A 12,568-nucleotide genomic window follows, 5' to 3' on the forward strand; every position below is an offset into this window, starting at 1 on the left:
CATTCTGAAAGCAGCTATAAGTATGAGTATTACTGACCATTAGTAGATACATATGTTATTAAAGAATGCACAAGCTAACAAATGTAAAGTTGAGTCATTTTTTATCATTAAGATGTTTGAAGTTTTTTTTTTTTTTGGGGGGGGGGGTGTTTAACACCAAGGTTACAATTGGGGTGCCATATGTGTCCCATTGATATTACATTTACAATGTGAAGTAAAGGTAAAAGAAATTGAAAACATACTATTTGGTCCAAAAGTATGAGACCACATTGAAAATCTGGGATATTTTTTAGTGTATTTACTAAATTCAACCCTGTTACTCATTTAAGAGCCAGATGCAGCCATTTTCAGCAAAGAAACTTGAGATTTTGTTTACTGAGATGGGTTGGTTTTTTGAATGGTGAAATACATATTTTCTTAGAATCAGCGTTGAAAAATGATAAACAATAAAGTTTTAAATAGAAAAAGTACAAGGGCTAAATAGCACTTCAATCATGGAATAGCTCTAGTTAGCTTGCTAAAGAAACACTAGCCATTTTCTGTCTATAACATTAGCAAACTATCTAGTAACCAGTAAGCTTGTTGTGCTTTTTGTAGCTGGATCAGTCCCTCTCGAGTTGTCCAATAACTGTATGTTGGTTGCCTGACCATTTAAAATTTTTCTATGTATTTGCATTGCAACACCACCATTTTTTTATTTCCAAGTATATGGAACAAAATCTTTATAATAAATTTACATTAAAAGTGAAACTGTGTGCAATCTTCAGCAATAAATTTGGACTTCCATGTAGTTCCATGTGTTCCATGTGTTCCATGGAACTAGGACCATCCTGAGCCGAGATATTGTTGTTTCCGTAAAACAGCTATGGCTGTCGTAGTTAAACCAAGTAAAATTATAATTACATTAAAAATAAAAATAAAAAACAGGTGGTTTTGCAATGGCAATACAAGCAACCTGTACTGAACCACTTGAGATGGAATGAATTAGCTAATTAATGTGAACTTATAACAGAAAAATGGCCATTTAAATTTGGCTTGCCTGTGCTTCTTTTGGCTTGTCTTCTTTTTTCCCCTTTGTAAAAGATTTGGTCCTTTATTTATTTTATCCTTTATATATATATATTTTATATTTATAAATATCCTTTATATTTCTAACATAGTGCAGTAAACAAAAAAGAGGGTAACTGGATAATTAGCTAGGGGTTACTCATGGCATAAGCTCATGTTTTTCTGCATAAAATATTATCTGGAAAGGTGAGTCATTTTGTTACATTTATTGCCCTCATAGTTTCTGCTCCACTTTTATTTATTTATTTATTTATTTTGCTGCATTCAACACACATGCTGCTTTAACTCTATACACTTTGTGAGTCATGCTAACAGTAGGAGTTCAGAAACGTACGTGTGTGTGTGTATCTCTCTCTCTCTCTCTCTCTCTCTCTATATATATATATATATATATATATATATATATATATATATATATATATATATATATATATATATAGAGAGAGAGAGAGAGAGAGAGAGAGAGAGAGAGAGATGAGAGAGAGAGAGAGAGAGGGAGATATCTATATATCTATCTATAATGTGTGTGTTACCATTTTCAGGATTCAACACGGATAATGCTGGTTATTGTTACTTTGGTGTTGCTGGCTTACATGAACCTTGCTGATTAATCCGGTCTTGTTTAGGAAAATTGTCTCACATGGGTAATGCTTGTCCTGGTTTTTCAGCTGAGATTTTTGCAAATGTACACAGTAGGTGGCGCTATCAAGACATTTTGCCACCCTTAATTCTAAAACCTGTATCGGATGTAAATTTTCGCCACTTCTGACGCCTATGCAAAGTTTCGTGAGTTTTCGAGTATGTTTTCGAGTATGCAATTCATTTCAGAAAAGAATGTGGAAGAAAAAGAATATATGGAGCAGATACAATAGGATCTTCACACCATCAGTGCTCAGGTCCTAAAAACTTCATTTTTTTAAAATTTCATCATAGGCATGGACGAGCGCTGCGTTTCACATCTTAAACCCTTGGCAGTTTATACTACATAGATTTATGAAGACTACAGACATTCCTACACTGAAATATTTCTCTTTCGCGTATATCTAAACCAGAAGTAAAGTTTGAGCAATTTAAATTTGCATGAATAGATTCCATTCTGACTGCAATTTCACAGTATCTGATTACAAACTAGCGCACAGCTATGCAACAACTTACTCAAAGCATGACATTCAGTGTGTGAGGACATCACTAGCAAGGTTTTAGACATGTTTACCACCATGTTTTCCAGTCCTTCCCGGATTGCGGGATTTTTCAATTCCAGAAATTAACGCAAAGTCAAGCAGACTTGGCAATGTTAGGAGGAGCTTGAAATTTTTCAAAATTACCACAGATTTTAGGTATCATTCACCAACAAACATCACTGTGAAAAAGCATGCAAAACAATTTCATGCAATTGCAATTTCGCCTATTTCAAGTGGTTTTCCGCAAAAAAAACCAAACACATAAACTCAGCAAATTGCATTGCAAATTTTGCGAAATCGAGCATTTTTGGTCACAAGAATCACAAAAAGATTCTGTTTTTTTTTTTTTTCCCAACTGCCTCCTTACCCAACATATTTGCAGAAAGCCTAGTAAGGAAACGGAAAAAAACAAAACTATATATATATAATTAGTTTATATATTTAAAATACTGCACATTTCACAGGGACCTTTTTTGCTGGAATTCAGACACAATTGATGGAGTTTCCCAGAAGGCCACATATACTGTAGGTTGTCAAAAAAGACATCATAAATACTCCTCTGAAATACTATCTAGATCTCATTAAATAGTCACCATTTTTTAAAGCGGCTTTTAAACACCTTTCTGCTCAGTGGCTTTTTATATTTGGATTCATATTGATTCCAATCTCATTTTGCCAGAAAATAATCATAGTCCTAGAGGGGGATCCAGCACCATTTGGTGATTTTCCTGTTCAAAGATCAACGATTGAACTCACCAGGTAAATACTAGCCTGAGTAAGAGAAACCTGTGCTAGACGGCGGCCCTGTAGGAGTGGAACTCATGACCCATGAGATGGGGAGAATGTAGTAACATAATGAAAGGAGCGAGGTGTTTTATGGCAGTGTGCACACACTTTGTGTGTGTGCATGCTTGTACTTGTTTGGGTTTGCACTTGTGTGTACAACCTTTTCCAGTCATCACTGTTGGATATTAATGTGAATTTAACTCCTGCTGGAAGTGAAGTTTATATGCTGGCAATTTCTAAAAGGAAACATTCCCATGGACACGTCAGCCGCCCCTGCGCTGGATGCATGCACACACATGCTCGCTGTTGTTCCTGACCCGAGAACTATAATGTGGCATTTGGTGTTGCACAGCACATGAAGTCTGTGTACACACATATGCGTGTCTGTGGCTAATGAGATGCAGGCAGCGTGTTGGTGACTGATGCATTCCCAACGTCGTCTCATTAATCGTTTCGTGCGCTGCCACGCCGACACGGCTCGAGTGAGAACATCGCAGCCGACTTAAACAAAACGCCATGCATTGTTAATGCCTACATTCCATGCTAGTGTTTTCACAACACATCAGTGTTATGGTTTTGAGTCTTGTGCATGCCCGGAGCTGTGTGGGCTATTTGCCTTCCACTGCAGAATGTGTGTTCATTTGTGTGTGTGTGTGTGTGTGTGTGTGTGTTGCTTTACTTGGATCTTAATATGTTGCCTGGTCCTGCAGGCAGAACTGGGGGTTAGGTGCTCAGCTTTATTTGCCATTGTGTCTTTTATCTCACTGTTCTCTGCATGACTTTTCAAAACACATCATATGAAAAAATTTTCGTAATTTTAAATAACATTTCGGACAAGATCACATCATCCTCTAGCACATGTTCATCAGATTTAATTCTTTACCATCACTTCCTTTTCTGTTCTCCTCCTTTCCTTCACTTTTTCATATTTTCTCTTGATCTCCTCTCTTGATTTCCTCAGTCTTTAAATCTTTTATATATATATATATATATATATATATATATATATATATATATATATATATATATATATATATATATATATATTTGTGGTGGTGATAAATTTTCATAAATGTACATTAGCTATAAGTGTCACAGATGTAATGCAAATGCAGTGTTAAATATTTTAAATGGACTCACCGGCCACTTTAATAAGAACACCCATACACCATTCTTATTTATGCAGTGATCCAGTCAGCCAATCATATGGCAGCAGCACAGTGCATAAAATCATGCAGATTCAAGTCAAGAGCTGCAGTCACCATTCGTTCTCGTAAAAAAAAAAAAAATCCGAACTGGGGGAAAAATGTGATCTTGATGACTTGGCATGGGGTATTTCAGAAACTGCTGATCTCCTGGGATTTCCACACACAACAGTCTCTAAATTTTACACAAAATGGTGCGAAAAACATGAGAGGTCAGAGGAGAATATCCTAACTGGTTTGATCTGACAGGAAGGCTATGGTAACTTAAAAAAGCTCAAACCAATCTGACAATGCTCTTCTGACAATTTTGACGTTTTTCTCACAATTTTGTGTAAACTCTAGATAGTTTTGTGTTGTGTGTGAAAATCCCAAGAGATCTACAGTTAGTGATATACTCAAACCAACCCATCTGGCACCAATAACCATGTCAGGGTCAAAGTTGATGTGAACATTATCTGAAGCTCTTGACCTGCAGGATTGAATGCATTGCACTGATGCCACATTATTGGGCGAGGGTACTGATTTTCCTATTAAAGTGACCGGTGAGTGTATATAGACAAAGAAGAGTTTTTAAAAGAATCCTGACAATTATCCCTTGCTCATTTTTTACAGCCAATCCATGGATCAAAAGACTTGGCGGAAAAAGTAAGTCTCATAAACCAAGCCAACAGAAACTACATTCAATCCTATCTTTAGAAAAGAATCTGCCACATGTGCTACATTCATTTGAGCTTGGCCTGGAAGCTCTTCCTTACACACCGACAGACCTTTTGACCTGCTCTGTAATTCAGAATAAATTGTAAGCAGATAGCTGGATCTGGAACCGCAGTAGAGATAGAATTTGAACACCATCCGAGAGATTGAAAATTGAGATAATACACTGACAGCAGAATGATTTGTATGTTATTATGCAGCACCGATCTTCAGGGGCTCACTGGTTTCCTGCCTGTTTTGTCGCTCATGTGCAATAACTGAGTAGTGCTTCAAATTAGCATACTAAACATCTCCTGTCAGTCTATTTCGCACTTCAGCTGCATAGACTCTCAATCACTTATGGCTCAGCAAGGGAAAGCATTTTACCTGGTTTAAAATGAATTAAACAGTCTTTGCAATAGGAAGTGAGCATGTCTTAATGAATTAAAAACGGCTCCATGAAAGAAGGTTGAAACATTTTTTTTTTGTTTTTGAATTTAAAAAAAATAAAGTTAGATGTTTTATATAGCCAAACTAACTTGGACAACTTTAGATTGCCATTTAGAACCAGCACACCACTGAAGAGTTAAAACTCGATGTGTACAATGGTATATTTCACATTTCCACCCCCTTCCCCACAGATGCGTGATTGGAAAGGATGAGTAAGTGCACTACTTGTGCCAGGAGAGTGAAGAAAAGGCCTGTTTTATCCCGCTCGCCTGTCTCTCCTTGCTTTAGCTCGTTTCAGTCAGTATACGTTAACAGCCTGGTCTCGATGCAGGACTTTCTGGCGCGACGGGTGGTAGATTTTGTTTTAATTACGGCCTTCCGCTGTAAGTGTCAGCTATTTATGACTTGCTTTAGTTCACATGTGCCCCCTCCTGCCCGTGTAGCGCTCCAGCTGGCATGTGCCAGCACTGCCGTAGGGATCCTGCTGTTCTTACTGATCTTTATCTCCCGTGAGAGAGCTAGGCCGTGCTAAAGAGACGCACCAGTGGACCCCCGTCCACCCCCCCCAATCCACCCCACCCCTTCCCTCGCTGTTTACCCCCTCTTTATACATGCTGCCTTTTTTTGTGCTCCGTCCTTCGTTTTTAAACTGTGCTTTACTGCCATCCTCAGTCCAACATGTGAAATTCTGAGTCGCCATGTGTTCAGTGAAATGATTTGGCTTTTTACGTTCTCTCCTAGTGTGCAGGCTGTGTGTTGATCACTGAGGATCAAAATGTGGGTACAACAGTAATGTTTGCCACTTATTGAGCATGTATTGCACCATATGCATGAATATGCTTTGACAGTGTTCCACTTCTTCATATTCCACCCAACCAAGATAGTGGCTTTAAGAGAACATTTGTAAGATGGATTTGCAGCTCGAGATGTGAAAAACGGCATCACGCTGCATGATGCACTTCCACTCGGCTTGTGTGAGCACGCTCCGTATATACACGGGCCACACCGGGGTGTTTTGCATGTTGTTGTTATAACTGGTTCTCTGCTGTGTTGCAGCTTGTCCAGGAAGGGGAAGCGGGTCAGCGTGGCCTGAAAGGAGAAAAAGGAGCGCGGGTAAGAATTAGCAATTTGTTTATTATCACTGACTTGCATTTGGCAACGCACAAAAAAGCACAGCTGTCATTCACAGCCCAGACCTGCCGAGATTAGACGAGCGAGTCGGCGAGTGCACAGGGAGCTTCATTTGTTTTGGCATCATTAAGCTCTGGCTCATTAGAGACTGCTCCTTTTTTTTTTTTTTTTGCCAAAGCGTCTCTTTTGAATAGGCTGACTTTTCCAAGCTTTCATTATTTTTGGCATTGTCTACTGATACATTAATAGCAAAGCCCATCTCCTTAATGGGAGGCTATGAGATGATCATGAGAGGATATTAAACTGTCTTTGTGTTTCTCTTGGTCAGAATACTGTTAGAATACCTTTTAAGAGGATTATATTATATCACTATGCAATGATCCTTTAAATCCATCTGCAGGGTCTGGACTGCACCGGAGCTGGAGTTCCCGGTCGAGTAGGTTCCTCACCTTTCTCTACAGCTTTCATTTCATTTTGAGTATTGATTGTTTTATAATAAAAGGACGTCATGACAGATGGGAGTTTTTTTTTTTTTTTTTTTTGCAGTGTCCAGAAGGAGTGAAGGGGGAAAAAGGGGAGAGAGGAGAGCCGGTGAGTGTGTGCTGGTGTGAGATCAATGGATTGTTTGAAAGGTTCTATCAAGCCAAGGGATATATCTTGATCCTGTTTCCACTCTTCAATCCAACCGTTCCTTATTCCCTTATATTTCAGGGTCTGTCTGGAAACTGGGAGGCGGCATTAGGAATTAAGGTGAAAAATAAAGCACTAATTGTTTCGCACTGTTCTTCTTTGTGTACGTCTTGTGGTTAGTACGGCTTATTGAATTCCTACTTACTTAAAGTTCAGGGGAGCTATTAAAATGATCAGTTAGTTTAAAGACAAAGCCCAGAGCTTTTCACTCTCCGTCTCTCTAAATCACTATTTAATTTACATGCATTCTTTCCTCTTTCACTTTCAGGGAGATAAAGGAGAGAAGGGTGAGGTCGGATCCCCGGGTCTCACTGGAAGTCCAGGGAAAGATGTATGTTTGAGAATCTACATAAATATAGCTTCATTTCTAATGTCCTGCCTTTTTCACTGAAAATAAGTCAATATTCAGTGTAACTGTCCTCCATGTACCTTACTACTGCTTAAGCGTGTGCACACAAGCAACTTCTCCATGATCTTTCAAATCCATATGTTCATAGTACACAGCTTTTTAAAAGCGTTATAAGGAATTACACTCCCTTTAAGCAGCTCGCTGCCGCCTGTTCCCTCTTCTGTAAGATCTCTTTAGAACTTAAATCTCCTTAATGCCTCATAGATTACCTTAGACCAACAAAGGCCCGTAAATCAATTCTCCTTCATTGATTCTTTTAAATGGAGAGTCGGAGCGTATTAACCAAGATTTAAACACCCTAATCTTTTTTTTTTTTTTTTTCTTTCAGAAAACGAGTACGCTAACAGATTCACTGCTTAGTGCGTGTTTACAGTTTTAATTCGTTTTAATTCTAAATTGTTTATCTGGTTAAACCAACCTTCACTGATGACCTGATTGTTCTAGATTGAATAGATAACTTCTGCAACGTTTTGGCAGTGTATGTTATTGCTGTCGGTGTGTAAAGTGGTGTAACACTCCGTCTTGTTCTAGGGTCGCAGTGGATCTATTTGTGTTGTGGGTCCTAAAGGGCAGAAGGTAAAACTGACTGATCCTTTGCAATCGATTTTAACATGTAAAGATTGAATGTACGCTTTGTGTTTTACACTGTAGCATATAAAACCTTTAACTGCTTTGACTGATTTAAAAGGGAAACACAGGTCCTGTTGGTCCAGAGGGGCTTGCAGGAGAACCAGGCCTACCAGGACCTCCTGGACCTCCTGGATTTGGCACACCAGGAAATCCTGTAAGCACTTAATCATGAGGTCTCATATTACACATATCTCCACATTGACTCTGTGTCATCAGGCTTGATCAGTTTGTGCATTGTATAACATATTAATCATTTTTCAAAAACGAATAAGGTCACTTTATTAGGAACATCATACTAATACTAGGTAGAACCCTCCATTTGCTCTTAATTCCTAGTCCATGTTGACATGATTGCATCACTTGTTGCAGATTTGTCAGCAAAACATTCATGCTGAGAGTCTCATGTTTCTATCGTAAATTGTTTCCATGAAGGTTTGCATATGTTCAGCAACAATACTCCAAAAAATTATGCTTAGTTGGGGCCCAATGTGTGCCCAGAAAACTTTCTCCACACCATCACAACACCACCACCAGCCTGAACTGTTGACACAAGGCATGTTGGGTCCATATATTCTTGCTGTTGAAGCTCAATTCTGACCCTACCATCTGCATGCTTCAGCATAAATCAAGATTCTTCAGACCGAACGACTAAACTTTTGTCTTTAAATGTCCAGTTTCGATGCGCATTGTAGCCTTAGATTGGAACCTGTTGTGGGCTTCTACTATCGTAGCCCATCAACCTCAAGGTTTGATGTGTTGTGGATTCTGAGATGTTTTCTGTTTCAGACCAGTTACTGTGAAACAACTTGTTGAAATGGAGAGAATAAAGTTTTCATTTGCCTTTCTTTCAGAATTCTTTTAAATTATTTACTATTAATTTAAAGGCATAAAAAGCAGAACTATCGGTATCGGCATCTATATCGGCCGTTATCACTCTGAATAATTGGTTATTGGTATCGGCTATGAAATTTAGTATTGGTGCATCTCTAGTTATTTGAGTTATTGGAGCCTTTCCTGTCTGCTTGAAGCAATGCATCAACAAGGCATTTCCTGCAGGAGTTTACCTGTTTTTGAGACCTCTATTATTAAATTTTCTGATATTGACTCAGTTTCATTATGCTTTATCATTGTGTGTTCTTTCATCAGAATTAGAATCAATCTTGCAATACACTGCATTCACTTTCAATGGCTGATTTAAAATAAAAGACTTCTGAACCCCTGTGCATAATGATTTATTTTTATTATAAAGAATTAGGTACTGTAATTCTGGCTGATCAACCGTTTGTCATCCTCTTCTGTATTTTTACTCAGGGGAGCCCAGGAATACCTGGATCAAAGGGAGAGAATGTAAGTGAAGAAATTTGACTGATGATTGGAATTTTTAGACTGAAGTACAATTGTGTCTCTTCAGCAGACTTTCCTCATGACTGCATCATGAGACGTTTCAAAGAACTGTGTCTGATCAAAGTAATATCTGTATTTCGCTGTTCCAGGGGGATGCTGGGATACCTGGGAAGGATGGGATGACGGGTGATCCTGTAAGTGTGATGATCCTTTCATGTAAAGAAGTTTTTCATGTAAAGAACTCTTTACTTTACTACTCAGAATGTTCTCTGTCTGTGCAACACCATAATCAATGCCACTTCCACTGTTGCCATTATCTCTATAATATATATATATATATATATATATATATATATATATATAAAAGTATATAAGTCAATTTAAGTGGAAAAGTTGATGAACACCCACTGTTTATTTTGGTGATGTGCTTTGGGTGCTTACAGGGTCCAAGAGGTCCAGGTGGCCCCAAAGGTGAAAAGGTGAGCCAACACAAAACTATGTAGACTTACATAATAATAATAATAATAATAATAATAATAGAATTTAAAACTATTAAACTATGTTACACTGTTAGATTCAAACAATCTTCCTGTTGTTTGTTTTCTGTTTGTTGTTCTAATTTGCTGTACTATTTTAAAAATTAATTTAAAAATTTAGTTTTTGTTTTATTCTATTTTATTTTTTGTTTGTTTTTGTTATTTTTATATAATTTTTGTTGTTTCTTTTTTGTTTATTAGGTTTTGTTTTGTTGTTGTGTTTGTATAAATGATACAGCAGTGTTTTCTAACAGATCTGAAAAAAAATATTTTGGTAGACTCTTTCATACATATCTTTACAGATATTTTGAGTATGAGTTGATTGAGTAGATATTACAAATAACAAAAACCTAGACTCAGCTCTGCATTCTCAGTTTTCGCTCACATCTCTCAGTCCAGGTGTTTCACTGACTACATTTACATGCACATCAAATTCCTTTTAAGGTCTATATTCGGGTTGCAGCCATATTCTGAATACACTGTTTATATGTGTACAGGCATCAGAATATTCCTGTATACGTGGTTGTTGTAAGTATGCCTGAGTTGTCATTCCTAAATACCTAGCTTACAGCTAAGCATCGGTTATCTGTTATCACCCACAATTCCTTGCAGGCTGAGTATGCACATATATCTCCTTTCAGTGGATTTTCTTAATAAGGTGTTTACATGTAACAAATTTCCGATTAAAACAGACATGGTTGGGAATCAGAATTTGGGGAATCAGAATATTGTTATAATCTGAATCGGGCAATTGGATTGCGGGGTCTACATGACTTTATACTAATTAGAATATCGCCAAATTCTGATTATCAGAATATTGATGTGCATGTAAACATTGTATCTGACTGACTCCTAGAACTAACCAGGAGGAAAAATTCACAAATTATAACTTAATATTTATTAAATAATATTTACATAGTAATTATTGTTTACTACTGGCACATTTACTTCATCAAGACATTTATTTCGCTTTTATTGTGATAAAGTTCTGTGTTCCAGTGTCATTGAGATTCATTAAACCAACAGTGTTATATACAGTTCCTGACCATATGACTGATCCAGAGAACTTCAGTCAATGATTTGTCTTAATTAAACAAGTATTTTATTAACATTACTCTACTCCAAGACTTTGGACTACTGATTGGAAGGTCATGAGTTAAAATACCAGCCCTGCCAAGCTTCCACTGCTGGGTCCTTGAGCAAGACCCTTAACACTCAACTGCTGAGTTGTATAAGTGAGATAAATGTAAGTCGCCCTGGCTAAGGGCGTGTGCAAGAGACGGAGCTGCGTCATAGCATCTGGGTGAGAGCTGAAATCATTTTGGCCTCCCAACCATGACGTAGTCTAGGTGACGATTCAAAATGTTTTACTATTAGAAGCCATGGCTCTTATGCAAGAGTAAAAATAGCTTTTAATATCCATGTTTTCAGCTCCCGACAAACAGGAAAGTGAGCTGCACGGCTCTTAACTTCTCAAGTTCAGTTATAAAAAGTCTGAGGCAGCTTGAAAAGTGTCCAGAGTGCCATTTCATCCCATATCACTTGCATTGTGAAACATTGATCTGAATTACCTATATATATTGGTTGCATTCTGCGACTCGAAAATGTGTTGTGCGACTACATTAAAGTGGTTTATTCTACTGAGAGAGGTAATGGGGCAGCTGTAGAGCTACAGCAGCAATAGAGTGCTCTGGCTCCCATTAAAATCCAAACTTCATGAAAGTTCACACAGCAGTTGCAGTAGAAATGAGTGCTCCACTCTGTGTACACGACACATGCAAGCAACATCTGGCTTTGCTTCTAGTTTCTGCAGCGCTGCAGTGTTCTCTTTCTCCCTCTCCTTTATTTGCTTCCCCTCTCCCTGACCCCGAGCTTCATTCAGTCATGTCACTACTAAATTGAAAACATGGCTCATTGTTTTCTCAGAACCAATTAAAAAATAATATGTCGAGAAATTAAACTTGGGCAGTCATCAGTTCACTTATATGGGTATCTTACAGTAAGTATGCATAATATGTTGGAAACCCTGGACAGTCATATAAACCTTTATGATAAACGACTGCCACTTTATGACAGTCATATTGACCTTTTTGATTATTTATATATTTTCTGAAGATAATTTGTTGCCAATTTAAGGGTGACCCATGTGAAGTTTGTCCAGTGCTTCCAAAGGATTTGGGTGAAACCACAATCATTCAGGGGAAGCCTGGTCCCAAAGGAGAACCAGGAGCACCAGGCAATGGAGTCCAGGGTTTGCCTGTGAGTTCATTTCTACTAAATAAATTCATTTATTTACATTATGTACATTATTTTCATGAACATTTATATTTTGTTCATTTTAACAAAAAAGAAATGTGTTCATCATATCATGTGTTCATACATACAGATCATCTGGAAAGTTCTAGGACGTCTAGGTGGCTATTTTAATCTTGAAGGTCCCTCTAA

General features: G+C 37.8%; 1 protein-coding gene across 4 annotated transcripts in view; it reads left to right on the forward strand.

The window, feature by feature from the left end:
• Positions 1–12,568, forward strand: part of col16a1 (collagen, type XVI, alpha 1) — a 102,502-nt gene that overhangs the window by 44,901 nt on the left and 45,033 nt on the right. For 2 of the 4 annotated variants that reach the window (XM_053638509.1, XM_053638511.1), the window contains exons 9-21: positions 4,853–4,885; positions 6,125–6,160; positions 6,440–6,496; positions 6,915–6,950; positions 7,061–7,105; positions 7,226–7,264; positions 7,473–7,535; positions 8,145–8,189; positions 8,302–8,397; positions 9,555–9,590; positions 9,737–9,781; positions 10,031–10,066; positions 12,260–12,382. In XM_053638509.1, coding sequence (XP_053494484.1) covers positions 4,853–4,885; positions 6,125–6,160; positions 6,440–6,496; positions 6,915–6,950; positions 7,061–7,105; positions 7,226–7,264; positions 7,473–7,535; positions 8,145–8,189; positions 8,302–8,397; positions 9,555–9,590; positions 9,737–9,781; positions 10,031–10,066; positions 12,260–12,382 — 690 coding nt within the window. The remainder of the gene's footprint in view (positions 1–4,852; positions 4,886–6,124; positions 6,161–6,439; positions 6,497–6,914; positions 6,951–7,060; positions 7,106–7,225; positions 7,265–7,472; positions 7,536–8,144; positions 8,190–8,301; positions 8,398–9,554; positions 9,591–9,736; positions 9,782–10,030; positions 10,067–12,259; positions 12,383–12,568) is intronic. The other 2 variants (XM_053638510.1, XM_053638512.1) reach the window with 2 other exon arrangements.

This window comes from Ictalurus furcatus, chromosome 12 (assembly GCF_023375685.1).
Source record: "Ictalurus furcatus strain D&B chromosome 12, Billie_1.0, whole genome shotgun sequence".
In the NCBI taxonomy this organism is placed as follows: Eukaryota; Metazoa; Chordata; class Actinopteri; order Siluriformes; family Ictaluridae; genus Ictalurus; species Ictalurus furcatus.